Consider the following 13,248-nt stretch of genomic DNA (forward strand, 5'->3'; position numbering starts at 1 on the left):
TGTTAAAGTAGTGATCAACCTGTTGCAAATGGCAACAGAGAATAGGTAAAAAAAAAAAAGCTGGATCTCTAATTACCTTTCTACTCTCGAATAATGGAAGGAAAGTTTCTTTCTAAAATAAATTTGAAGGAGATGATGTAACTCGATTGCTACATGTGGGCACTTTCTGTGTACATAAAATATTTCAGAAAAGGCTCTGTGCGTTTGGCTGTTCTTTAGGTCACTGAGGTTGTATCTTATATGTCAAGCAGAAGCATTAGCTCTCCCAGAATAATTGAAAAGAGGGAAGGTCAAATCATCTCCCTAGGCCCACAAGGCATTCAGGGCAGGTTCAGGATAAATTCATGGACACAGCTAAGCAGCTTCTCTCTTTTGTGAGTGTGTTCCATAGCCTGACCTTTTCAGAAACCTTTGCTCTTTCTGGCACCTCCATCTTTGTCCATTCTGGGCAGTTTTGACTTTTCAGTCTCTTGCATAGAAATGCAGTTCTCTCACCTGATACACATATGTATGACTGAATAATATGCCTTCTCCCCACAGACTGTATCAAGTGAAAGAAAAGAGAAGAATGGTGGCTAATATGAATGCAAAACCCTCTAATTTTATTGATGGCCATAGTTTTGTGGAATGAGAAGTTCAATCTTGTTTGCTCTGTTCAATCTTACGAAAGGTGTCAGCTCTCTATTTTCTTTGAGAATCTGCCCTTTGTTTAACAATAAACCTTTTTTCTTTTCACGGAAACTATCACTTCAATACTGGCACTTTTTCGAAGATTATTTAAGATAGTCAATCTTGTTATACAAAGTAAACATGATGCTGGAAAAACTGCAGCAGATGCAGCAGAGAAAAACTCATTTGCATTGCATAAATGGCATTAAATAGAAAACTGAAAAGACTTCATACCAAAGAAAGGATTTATTCAAGATGCAGTTATGGTCTAAGAAGGAAAGGCATTTTTCAGTGGACAAGTTAGGGCCATTAAGATACCAAATATAAATGACGTATGATGTCTCAATTCTGAATTTGAAATAAATACACCTGAAAATATTTTAAATGAAATTTTAAAATCCCTTAGAGTGCATCTTCAGAGTAGTGTAATATTGTACATTTGAGAATATGGTTTTCTGTATCTAGAAGTGTTGCAGGCAACACACAGAGCTTACTGTTAGGCATTTTCTATTGAAGTAATTATTTTTAGTTTTCTCCATATTTATTTTCTGACACATTGAGTAAAAAAGTTGTATATTCTTTTATTTATCCTTGCCAATAGTAGGTACTTGAGACATAGTGTTAACAGTATGGACACGAGCATGGTGTATAGACTAACAAGCCAACCTAAAACTTAAAATGCTGGCATAACAAATTTTAGCGGAAGCAGACATGACTTTTTCTTCATTTACTCCTCACTTATTTAAAAAACTCCCTTGTGTCCCCACAAATGATAGAATTTCTGGAACTTTTTATCATTGTTCTCAAATAAAAGAAGCATCTTTTCTACTAATTTAAATTTTGAATTCAGTTTCGTTTTGCGTTATTCCCGTTGCCTCACATCTTTATATAATTCCTTGCTATTTAATTTGATTTAAAACTTCCTGAATGGAAATCTAAGAGTATTCTGGACATTATCCCAAAAGAAATTATAAATTTTCTTTTTGGATAAAAATGATTTGGGGATCGTTTTGGTTATCAAATATTAAGAATCGGTCAGTATGCATTTGATGTTTAATGCAGATTAGGACTCAAAATGGATTACTGCATAAAATTAAATAAAATTATTTAATGGAAACCTAATCTAGATATGGAATTTATAAAGAAATTTGTCTGTCTCTCCTTTTATACTTCACTGAAAAATCACAATGGTCTCCAAGTTTATATGTGTGTTGGTAGGCCAGGAAATGCCTCTAATCTGCATTACATAACTTTCTGCTCTCTCGTCTCTCATCAGACCCCCAATCTAAAAAACATTCCTGCCTAAAAAATGAAAGTAAATAATTGCTTTTTTATAAAAGACATGGGCAGGATCAGTCATTTTCTTTAACATATTCTTAGGCTTCTATCCAGATTTCCATCTTTCATAACAGTAAATAACAGAATTAAAATATTATGAGTTTATTGATTAATCTAGCAAGAATGAAGTGAGAACATTTTCCTCGTGACAGGCATTGTGCCAGGTACAAGACGTATAGATATGAGTAAGATAGAGTCCCTCCCATTAGTCTCTTACTAGTTTCTTTAAAATGTCACCTATGTTTGTAGAGTTTCATCTTCTCTTATTTATGTTTAAAGGTAAATGTCAAAATTCAAAAGTAGAATTATTATAATTGCTTAAAATAAAACCTCATAATTTATTAAGATCCACAACTACTGAGTACTCTGAGGCCTTCTAATATGAACTGGAGCGTGTGATGTCTTTTTGGTTTATTAAATTCCGTGTCATTTGAAATTTTATTGAAGAGAAGGCCACTTGATGATCTGCAAATGCATTGCTAGTTATACACATTACTAATGTTACTTATTTATACGTAACAGCAGAATCATCAATGATTAACTAATTGAAATTAATTAATAAAAATTTAGACCTTAGGGTAACTGAATTCATTCATATGCAAGCTGTAGGAATAGATCTGCTATTAAAACAAATACATATATATATACATATAATGATATAAAGTATGTATAATTATATACATACATACATCCTTTTTTAGAATGCTATTTCAAAAATTGTTTCACATAATATAATTATTTGTGGATGTAGGTGTATACATGTATTTCACTGATATTAACATTTACTAGTAACATTCTGAAAACCAGACAACGCTGTAGTATGTCATTAAAAGATCACACAGTGAATAAGACACAGCATTCACTTTATTGTAACTAATGCTTAAGTGGGAATGGATTTGTGATCACAGACTTTAGATCAAGGTAAGTACCAGAACCACCCCGGAACAATGGTATTAACCTAGAAAAACCTATTAGATGGCAGGTAAATGAGCTTTTCCAGTGTCCTGGAGAGCTAGAGGCAGAGATATTGCTGGTTCTTTCTCTCCCTCAACTGAAAATGTGACTGTGATACTGAGTTTTGCTCAAGGACCAGGAGTAACTAATATTTCTAAACATTCCCTTGAGCAAAAGTGCGAAGAAGTTCTTTGAAAGGTCAGTAGTACAGCTGGAATTGTCTGGTTATTCAACTGTGGAAAGACTCTGCCCGCATGGAGAGGTCAGCTGTTCCCCCTACAGGCACAAGGGAAATGCCAGGGCCAGAGAAGTACTGAGACAAGATAGGCTGCCTGCCTTCCAGCGTTAGAGTCATCTCACTTCTGCTTAGTTCTGTATCCTTGGACAAATAAATCAGAAAATTATACTTGGTCTGTATGTGATTTGTCTCCTCCTGCCAATCCATAGCTTAATTAGGATGCTATGCAAGTATAGTTCAGTGAGATCTGTGTGCATTAATTAATTTTAAAATGAACAGGTTTTAAAAAGTGTTTTCAACTTGCGAAACTATAGCATTCTGAATTATTTTGCATATTCTGCAAAATTCTCATTCTTCTAATGAAATGCATTGTACTATGATAGTTAAGTCACTTAATTCTTTTTGTTGTTGTTGTGGTACGCGGGCCTCTCACTGCTGTGGCCTCTCCCTTTGCGGAGCACAGGCTCCAGACGCGCAGGCTCAGCGGCCATGGCTCACGGGCCCAGCCGCTCCGCGGCATGTGGGATCTTCCCGGACCGGGGCACGAACCCGTGTCCCCTGCATCGGCAGGCGGACTCTCAACCACTGCGCCACCAGGGAAGCCCAAGTCACTTAATTCTTAACTAGGTGAACGTTTTGAAGAAACACCTACAAAACTACAAAAATAATACCTAAAATAAACACGTCATCATTATTCTCACATGGACATAAGTTTTTCGTGAGTGATTATTATTTCTAAATTAACTGGTTAAATGGGCCTTGGGCATTCATAACCTGTTTACTGCAATGCCGTCATCTACTACCTTGCGAATATGGAGGCTGTTTTAACCATCTCAGGGCCCAGTGATTTTCGCAGGCTCTAAAGAGAAATTTGCTCATCTCTCAAAGTGGTTACAGTGAAAATACTCTTGTGGTCATGGTTGTCTCTCTTGGTCTGCTTCACACCCTTCATACTAAAGTTGTAAATTTCAAAGGCACTTTTTTGCCCTAAAAAATATCAATTTTTATAGTAAACAATAATTCTATGAAATATGCGACCTTTGATGCTGGATGTTATTGATAGTTCTTACTAAAATGCTTAAAAAGATTTTTTTCCTGATTTCCTACAGATGCGTATACAACCTCGGAGGTCACTTACATTTGGACATACAATGCATCTGATTCTGTACAAGTTGCTCCTGATGGCTCTAGGTTAAATCAGTATGATCTGCTGGGCCAATCAATTGGGAAGGAGACAATTAAATCCAGTACAGGTTAGTAAAATGAGTCTAAAGAAAAGCTAGTTCCTGAGAAGATTAATGGGTGAATGTCATTGGAAATGTGTCAGTTTGCTTAAAACCTTTTGTGCCCTAAGAAGGAGCAGCAGACTGTGCTTGGGAGCTTTTTAGAAATTCAGAATCTCAGGCCTGACTCCTTACTAAGTCAGAATCTGCATTTTAACAAGATTTCAAGGAGATACCAAGGTGTGCATTAAAATTTAAAAAACAGTAGTCTAACTTATGCTCCCAATTCAAAACATGTGTGTCTTTTGAGACAAGTCAATTTTACCTTCACACAGTGTTACAATTCCCCTCACTTTCTAATTCTTTTCCCCCTATTCTGGATAAGCTATGACTATTCAACCCTTGATTATGGATAATTACTATTGGTCTGTGTGGGAAAGCTAAAGCCCTTTCGAAGGAAAAGCAGCTGTATGAACGAATGATCTCACATCTGGCAGATAAAAACCCAGAGAGCAGAAAGGAAGGTAGCTATGAGTATCAGATAGAACTGACTCCACTATATTAGAGCAGACATTAACACATAAATTCAGAATTGGTGACAAGATTAAAAGTAGAAAATCTGGGCCAGGAGATCAGTCTTGGAGATGTGGCCAGAGATCAATACTTTAAAGAGCCGGAGAGGACTGGACTGGAAACAGTCAAAACAGAGGCTTGAGGTTGGGACCAAAGGGGATGAGAACCTGAGCAAGTAAGATAATCCATGGTCAGAGCATTTATGAATCCTCTATCCCTTGGTCAGTAAGCATGACCTAGAGAGAAAAACAAATTCCACACAATACACATGCCATTCAAATTTTTTGGTCATATGAAAATTTTCTTTTAAATACTCTTGCTATGCTAAGTGGGCATTTTAATGTTATATACTTTCCGTGTCATATATGGGGCAAATTCTTTCCTTTTTTAAATCAGGGACTGTTCTTTGCCTAATCCCTTCCATTTCCAAAATGTTCAAACTATTGACTATTACAGTTTCTTAAGCTTCTTAAATTTTTCTTCTAGGTGAATATACCGTAATGACAGCTCATTTCCACTTGAAAAGAAAAATTGGGTATTTTGTGATTCAGACATATCTGCCTTGCATCATGACTGTCATTCTCTCCCAAGTGTCATTCTGGCTTAATAGAGAATCTGTGCCTGCAAGAACTGTGTTTGGTGAGTGAATAACTACATACTTTGCTGCGCAGCACATTTTGTTTCATGGCTTTCTTTCAAAAGCATTATCTCTCTTGATCTTCACCCCAGTAGTTTCTGGTATGCAGAGCAGGGAGTATTAGTTTTGCCTTATAGATGAGGAAGCTGAGGCTCAGAGAGATACAATACAGAGTCAGAGTCACACTCTTAAAAAGGAATGTAAGAAGTTCTCAAATCTTCTGAATTACATTGTCTTCTTTCTGTTAAATCATTTTGCTTATCAACGTTTCTTTCCATGTTAGTATAAGGAGAATATTCTTAGAGGTTTTAATGTAAAGTATAACAGTACCATATTTCTAAGCCATGTTTATTTTATTTTATTTTATTTCATTTCATTTCATTTATTTTTTTGTTTGGTTTTTAGATGAACAAAAATGACCTTAGTACTTTAAGTGAGAGAGAATAAGGGAGGAAGGGAAAGAGAGGGAGAAAAAGACTCCCTCATTCGCTACCAGTAGTGTGTTTAATAACAAAGTTAATTTTCTTGATTTAAACCATGCAGGGGAATTTGGTTACTGCTTTTTGGATATATGAACTAGGATGAGTACATTTTGTGACAAAGTAGATCACCTTTGTGTATTTGGTCCACTCATTCATCTAGGAAAGCTTTATTGAGAATCTACTAAGTTGGATATGGCATCAGGCCCTAAAGGTGAAAAAGCATATAAAATACAGTCCTTGCATTCAACTATCTCTGTACAGTGGAGGGCATCAGAATAAGCAGGAAAGATAATGGCAACACAAGATGAAATCATAAAAGAGGCACATATATACCATTAAAAAAGACAGGAGCATGGATCCTCCCTAAAAGGACTGATTAAGTAGCTGAGTCAACATTCGAGCTAATTCTTGAAGGATAAGTAGGAGTTTCCCAGACAGATGATATGGGACAAGAATCCTAGCCAAAAAAGGATAAAGTGTGCAGTGACATTGAAGGATGAAAGAACATAGTGTATTCAGTGACAGTGAGCTGTTTCAGTGTCAGTTGATATACATACAGATAGAAGTATAGCTTGAGGCCTAATGGGAAGTCCTTGTAGGCCATGCTAAGATAGTGTACCTTTATCTTATAGACTATAGTGTTTTGAGACCATAGACATGTGTACGCTCTTAGAACAATGCCTGGCATTTAATATGTGCTATATAACTCTTGGTTATTCTTATTATCAATGGAGAAAACTCAATTTTATTCTCAATACTAGCAAAGAATGATTCGAAAAGAAATTTAAAAAATAATTTCATTTATAATGGTATCCAAGATAATAAAATACCTAGAAACAAATTTGACCACATAGGTGAAAGACTTGTCCACTAAAATCTATAAAACTTTGTTGAAAGAAATTAAAGAAGACCTAATTAAATGGAAAGACATCTCATGTTTTTTGAGAGGAAGACAATACTGTTAAGATAGAATTATCCCCAAAGCAAGCTACAGATTGAATTCAATACCTGTAAAAAATCCAGTGGCTTTTTTTTTTTTTGCAGAAATTCCAATCCTCAAATTCATATGAAATTGCAAGGGGCTCCAAATAGCCAAAACAATATTGAAAAAGAAAAAAAAATTCGCTGGACTCATACTTCCCAGCTTCAAAACCTAGTACAAAGCTACATTATTCAAAACAGTGTGGTAGTGGCATAAGAATGGACATATAGACCAATGGAATAAAATTGAGAGTCCACAAACAAACAAACAACTATGGCCAATGGATTTTCAACAAGGGTGCCAAGACCATTCTGTGGGGAAATAGTAGTCTCTTCACCAAATGGTGCTGGGACAGCTCTATGACCACCATGTGCAAAGGAATGAAGCTGGACCCCTACCTCACTCCAGATACCACAATTAACTCAAATGGATACAAAGCATTAATGTAAAATCTAGAAGTATAAAACTATTAGAAGAAAATATAGGATAAATCTTTATGATTTTGGATCTAGCCATGTATTCTTAGGTTTGACATCAAAAGCATGAGTAACAAGGAAAAAATAGATAAATTGGATTTCACTAAAATGAAAACTTTTATATCTCAAATAACATTATCAATAATGTCAAAAGACAACTTACGCATGGGAGAATATATTTGCAAATTATATATCTGATAAGGGTTTAATATCCTGAATAAATAAAGAACTCTTAAAACTCAAAGACAGAAAGACCAAAAACCTGATTTTAAAAAATGGGCAAAGAACTTGAATGGACTTTTTTCTAAAGAAAATATACAAATAGCAACAAGCACAAGAAATGATGTATATCATTGTACATTAAGGAAACACACATCAAAACCACAATAAAGTACATTGTATGCATACTAGGATGGCCAAAATAATTAACAAAACAAAAGGACATAAATATTGGTGAGAATATGGAGAAATAGAAACATTCATATTGCTGGGGGAATATAAAATGGTACAGCTTCTGTGGACACCAGTTCCTCAAAAGGTTAAACATAGAATTACCATATCATCCAACAATTCCATTTCTAGGTATTACCTAAGATTAATGAAAACACATGTTTACGTGGAAACTTGTACACAGGTATTTATGGCAGCATCATTTCTAATAGTCAAAAGATGGAAACAACCCAAATATCCTTCTGTGGATGAATGGATAACCAAAATGTAGTATATACTTACAGTAGAATATTATTCATCTATAGAAAGGATTAAATACGGATAACATGCTACAACATGTATGAATCTCGAAAACGTCATTCTAAGTAAAAGAAGGCAGATAAAAAGGGTCACATATTGTATGATTCCTTTCATATGAATTATCCAGAATAGGCAAATCCAGAGAGACAGGCAGCAGTTTAATGGTTGCCAGTAGATGGATGCAGGGGAAAATGGGAAGTGATTTTGTAGTAAGAACAGGGTGTTTTAGGGTGATTAAAATGTTTTGAAACTAGAGAGAGATGATGGTTGCAGAACACTGTGAATGCATAAATGCCACTGAATTGTACACTTTAAAATAATTCATTGCATATGATGTGAATTTCATCTCCGTAAAATAATTTTTAAGTCACGAGTTTAAAAAAAAAATTGATGAGCACACCAAGGATTTCCCAGGATTTAGGAATCTTCTCAGATATCTATTTCAAAATTTGCAAATTATTGAATCAAAGACAAAAAAACCTGACATGGCTAAAAATATGACAAAACTTCCATTCAAATGACTTGAAAAATAAGGTTACATGATTTTCAGAGCACAAATAATACAGAAAATAAAGTTTCAGGGAAAAGTACATAATAATTAATAACAGAAAGGAAATGATTAGGACAGAGTTGATATTCCAGAAAGATCTAAATTTATATATAAATATATAGCATATCAGATAAAATTAAATGATGAAGTATTTGCTTAATAAAGGTTGTAAGGAAAACAAAATATTGCATTGAGGTAAATAAAGACAGATTTTATAGCATAAATCATAGAGAGGAATATGTTTTCAAAAAAAACCAATAGAAGACTACCTAAGTATAAGGAGAGATAAATAGATGGATAAATATTTAACAGTGAATCAACAGAATGTGTTAGTATCTAGGCTGCTAGGTTCAACTATAACAAATGTACAAAAGTTTCTAAAGACTGATTATAAAAATAACACATACAAAGTTAAAAATCCAGGCTATACGTGGATGTGTAAATTCATTTGTGTATGAATGATTCACAATACAGGTTTAAGGACCCAAAAGTCATATTGTCATGTAAATATAAACAGTTAGGTGGTAAAGGCATTCTTAGTATTATCTCTACAAGTTATTCTGTGTAACGTTTGTAATAAATATAATTCCATGTGAGTGTATGTGTATATGTGTGTGCAAGTAAAAGCTAAAAATCCTACATCCCGTGTGGAATGAGATTTGAAACATGCCCAGCCTCTTTATTCTCCACCCCCATTCTATCTTTCACTGTTTTCTGCCTCCTTAACATCATTCTCTGACTGATGCACAGCAGTTACCTAAGCAAAGTGTCTACCCTCTCCAAACTTCTCTCCCTGAATCCACAGTCAGGTCTACAAGCTGATTACCATTAAATCAGGTCTACAATATATCATTAAATCATCTGCCCTCCTCCTGCCTCAGAGGCTTTCTGTGGTGGGTAACCCCCCAAGTTAAAACAACAACAACAACTATTACAGTTAAGAAATTAATATGCCCTGGGACACAGATGCCAAATTTCTCAGCGTTTGAGGTCTGACTTTATGCTGTCAATAGAATAAGAAAACAGAGCAAATAAGACAGCAGGCAGAGGAGTTGAAATTAGAATGTGCACCCTTTTGATATTAGAAACTTTGTTCCATTGTGTTAGGTTTTATCTATTCAGTTTTTTTTATATTGCATTTATTTTGTGGTTGTAGGGGCAGCTTGATATTTCAAAGATATATCTTCAAAGGGGCTGCCTACGTATCTTGCAATGATAGATGAGGAAAACCTCCTTTGACTTTCTCTGAGTGCTCACATCCAGTTCATTCAACACCAACAAATACTTACTGAGCACCTACTTATCACATGGTTCTAGATACTTGGGGTATGTCCTTGAATAAAACCAAACACCCTTACGATGAGGTAGTTGCTCTCTGTTGCCAACGGTACAAGAAAGCACTTGGGAAACTTCTAACCTTAAACTTCAGGTTTTATGCTTTCAAGCCTCCTGTGACTAAACAATGTATTTGCAATGTACAAACCTCATTTTGTGTTTGTATAAACATATAGCTTATTTTGTGAAATTGTGGCTTATGGTTTTTTTAGTTGCTTAACATCCTTCAGAACTTCCTATAAATAAGAATAGTGATAACGAGTTTGCCAATTATTGTTTGTATATTTGAAGCCAAATCATTTTTCAAATTTATGAGTAAGTTTATCTATGAATATATTACTACACATTAATATATGAACATATGAGTATATGAATAAAGTTTATATATAAGAAATATGTACTGGTATTTCTGTCTTAATATTATATTCATTATGGAATAGAGAGTTTTTTTCTATTAAGAACTAAAACCAAGTAACAAACATCTGTTAGGGTGTATGTTTGTCTGGTAAAAGAGTACAGGGAGTTCAAATGCCTTATACTGCAAAGTTTGTACATACAAAGTACATTGCATTTGCAAGTGACTTACCTGCTTGTCTTATATTTTTGGAGTAACTAAAACTCCATAAGGGATATTTTTGTATTGCTCATTTTTCTACTTAGATCACAGATTTCCATGATTCAGTTTGACTGCTTATGTTAGGGAATCCAAAAGATAGTGGCTTGATTATATGAGGTGTTTCTTTTTTCTCATGTGAAAAAAATCCTCAAGTAGATCCTCCAAGACTAATATGATAATATCATGGGCATCAGGCAGTCTGTCTCTTTTCATCTTTCTTCTTTTATATCCCTAGCATGGAGTTTTGCTTCATTGTCCAAAATGGCTGTTGGTGCTCCAGGCATCACATTCATATCCAGGAACAGGAAGGAGTAAGCAAAAGGGCAAAAGACCTGTTCCAGCTCTGTGTTTTCCATTAATGAACTTTCCCAGAAGTCCCTTCAAGCAATCTCTATTTATATATTATTAGCCTAACTTGGTCTCATAACCGGAGAGTCTGAGAAATTGCCACCCTGAATAAATTCAGTGTTCCAATATTATGATTGACTAAATATTGGATTGGGAGCTAGTGGTTTCTACTACAATAAGAAAAAAAAAAAGAAAAAATAGCAGTTTGCTATGAAGGTCATGAAATGATTAGGAGCACATATTCTGGAATCAGAGCACAGACATACCTCGTTTTACTGTACTTTATTGCACTTTGCAGATGTTGCATTTTTTTACAAATTGAAGGTTTGTGGCAACCTTGCATCAAGCAAGTCTATTGGTGACATTTTTCCAACAGCATTTGCTCACTTCATGTCTCTGTGTCACATTTTGGTAATTCTCACCATATTTCAAACTTTTTTATTATTATTACATTTGTTTTGGTGATCTGTGACTAGTGACCTTTGATGTTACTATTATAAAAGGATTACAATTTACTGAGGGCTCAGATGATGCTTAGCATTTTTTAAGCAATAAAGTATTTTTTAATTAAGACAATACTATTTCTCACTTAATACACTATAGTATAGTGTAAACATAACTTTTATATGCACTGGGAAACCAAAAATTCCATGTGACTTGCTTTATTGTGATATTCACTTTATTGTGCTGGTCTGGAGCCAAACCTGTAATATGTCCAAGGTATGTTTGTATCTTGGTTCAAAATCTGGCTCTTCTATGATCAAATTAGGTAAGCTATGGAAAGTCTTTTTAAACTTCTTTGTACCTTAGTTTCATCCCTCTGTAAAACTGGGATTATAATATCTACCTCATTAGGTATTTTAGGGAATCAACACACACACATACATTCATAGACACATGGAACACTTAGAACAATTCTGGCACATAGTAAATTCTATGTAATCGTTTGCTATTATTATTACTATTTATTATCTAATACTTAATTCTCTCCTTCTTATCAATAAATAGGTAAAGAGTGGTCAGATCTTGTTTTAGTTTAGGTTGGATATCCCAAGATGGCATATTTTGGGAGTTATGAACTCTATACACCTCTAGGTAAGACGTACCTGGGCAGTTATCCAACTTCTTTGATATTCATATCATCAGTGTTCAATTGTTTGAAGGGAATTTCAGAATTTTTGATATTCCTGTATTTAAGTGAAATACGCCAGTGTGTGTTCAGTTTTTAATCGAGTCTCCTTTGTTATGTCAAATGAAGCTCAAGTCCAGCGGACTTAAGCCTCTTTGTTAATTTTATTCTTAATTAATCATGAGCTTGTATAGATATCCATAAGAAACAACATCTTAGATGTGCATCCCATCTCAAAGTCCCCTAATTGAGTCTTATTGGTTAGACATGGGTCACATTCTTATCCCTGATACAATCATAATGGACAGGTTCACACCCCTCCTATGACCTCCCTTCCCCTAGCATCCACTCAGGTCTCTTTCTTATTTCATGAATATACTAGCCATTCACCTCTAAGGTTTGTCTCTTCCCTTTGCTTGGGTTTCTCTTTTCCCAGATATCTGTGTGGCTAACTCCTTCATTTCCTTCAGGCTTTTCTAAAATGTCATCTTCTTGAAGAGACCTACCTGACAATCTAACTTAAAATCGTGAACTGCTTCCCAATCCTGAATCTTCTGCTCCCGCTGGCCCTATTCTATGTTTTTTTTTCCATTGCACATATCATCTTCCAATATTTTATAGAAAAAATATATACTTTTGTTTAATCTGCCTCCCTGACAAGAATTTAAATTTCAAGAGGGCAGTTATTTTTACCTCTTTTTAAGCTGATGGCCAATTAAGTAGGTTAAACTGAGGCAATAAGTAAATGGAAAATGATTTTAGATAGATGATAGATAGATAGATAGATAGATAGTATAGATAAGCACATTTGTGAGTTCAACGAGAGTTAGGTTAGCAAAATTATAGAGACTAAAAGTGTCAAGTGGGGTACTTTCCTAATTGTTAAAATTAGGGAATCAGAGTGCTGTTTCCAAAAGAAGGTTGTATGGATACAGGGAAAAACAATAA

The 13,248-nt window shown here is 34.7% G+C and overlaps 1 protein-coding gene across 2 annotated transcripts in view; it reads left to right on the plus strand.

The window, feature by feature from the left end:
• Window positions 1-13,248, plus strand: part of GABRA2 (gamma-aminobutyric acid type A receptor subunit alpha2) — a 122,486-nt gene that overhangs the window by 72,591 nt on the left and 36,647 nt on the right. For both annotated transcript variants that reach the window (XM_033425495.2, XM_004268303.3), the window contains exons 7-8: window positions 4,309-4,452; window positions 5,482-5,634. In XM_033425495.2, the coding sequence (XP_033281386.1) occupies window positions 4,309-4,452; window positions 5,482-5,634 (297 nt within the window). The remainder of the gene's footprint in view (window positions 1-4,308; window positions 4,453-5,481; window positions 5,635-13,248) is intronic.

The sequence above is a fragment of the Orcinus orca genome, chromosome 4 (assembly GCF_937001465.1).
Source record: "Orcinus orca chromosome 4, mOrcOrc1.1, whole genome shotgun sequence".
NCBI lineage: Eukaryota > Metazoa > Chordata > Mammalia > Artiodactyla > Delphinidae > Orcinus > Orcinus orca.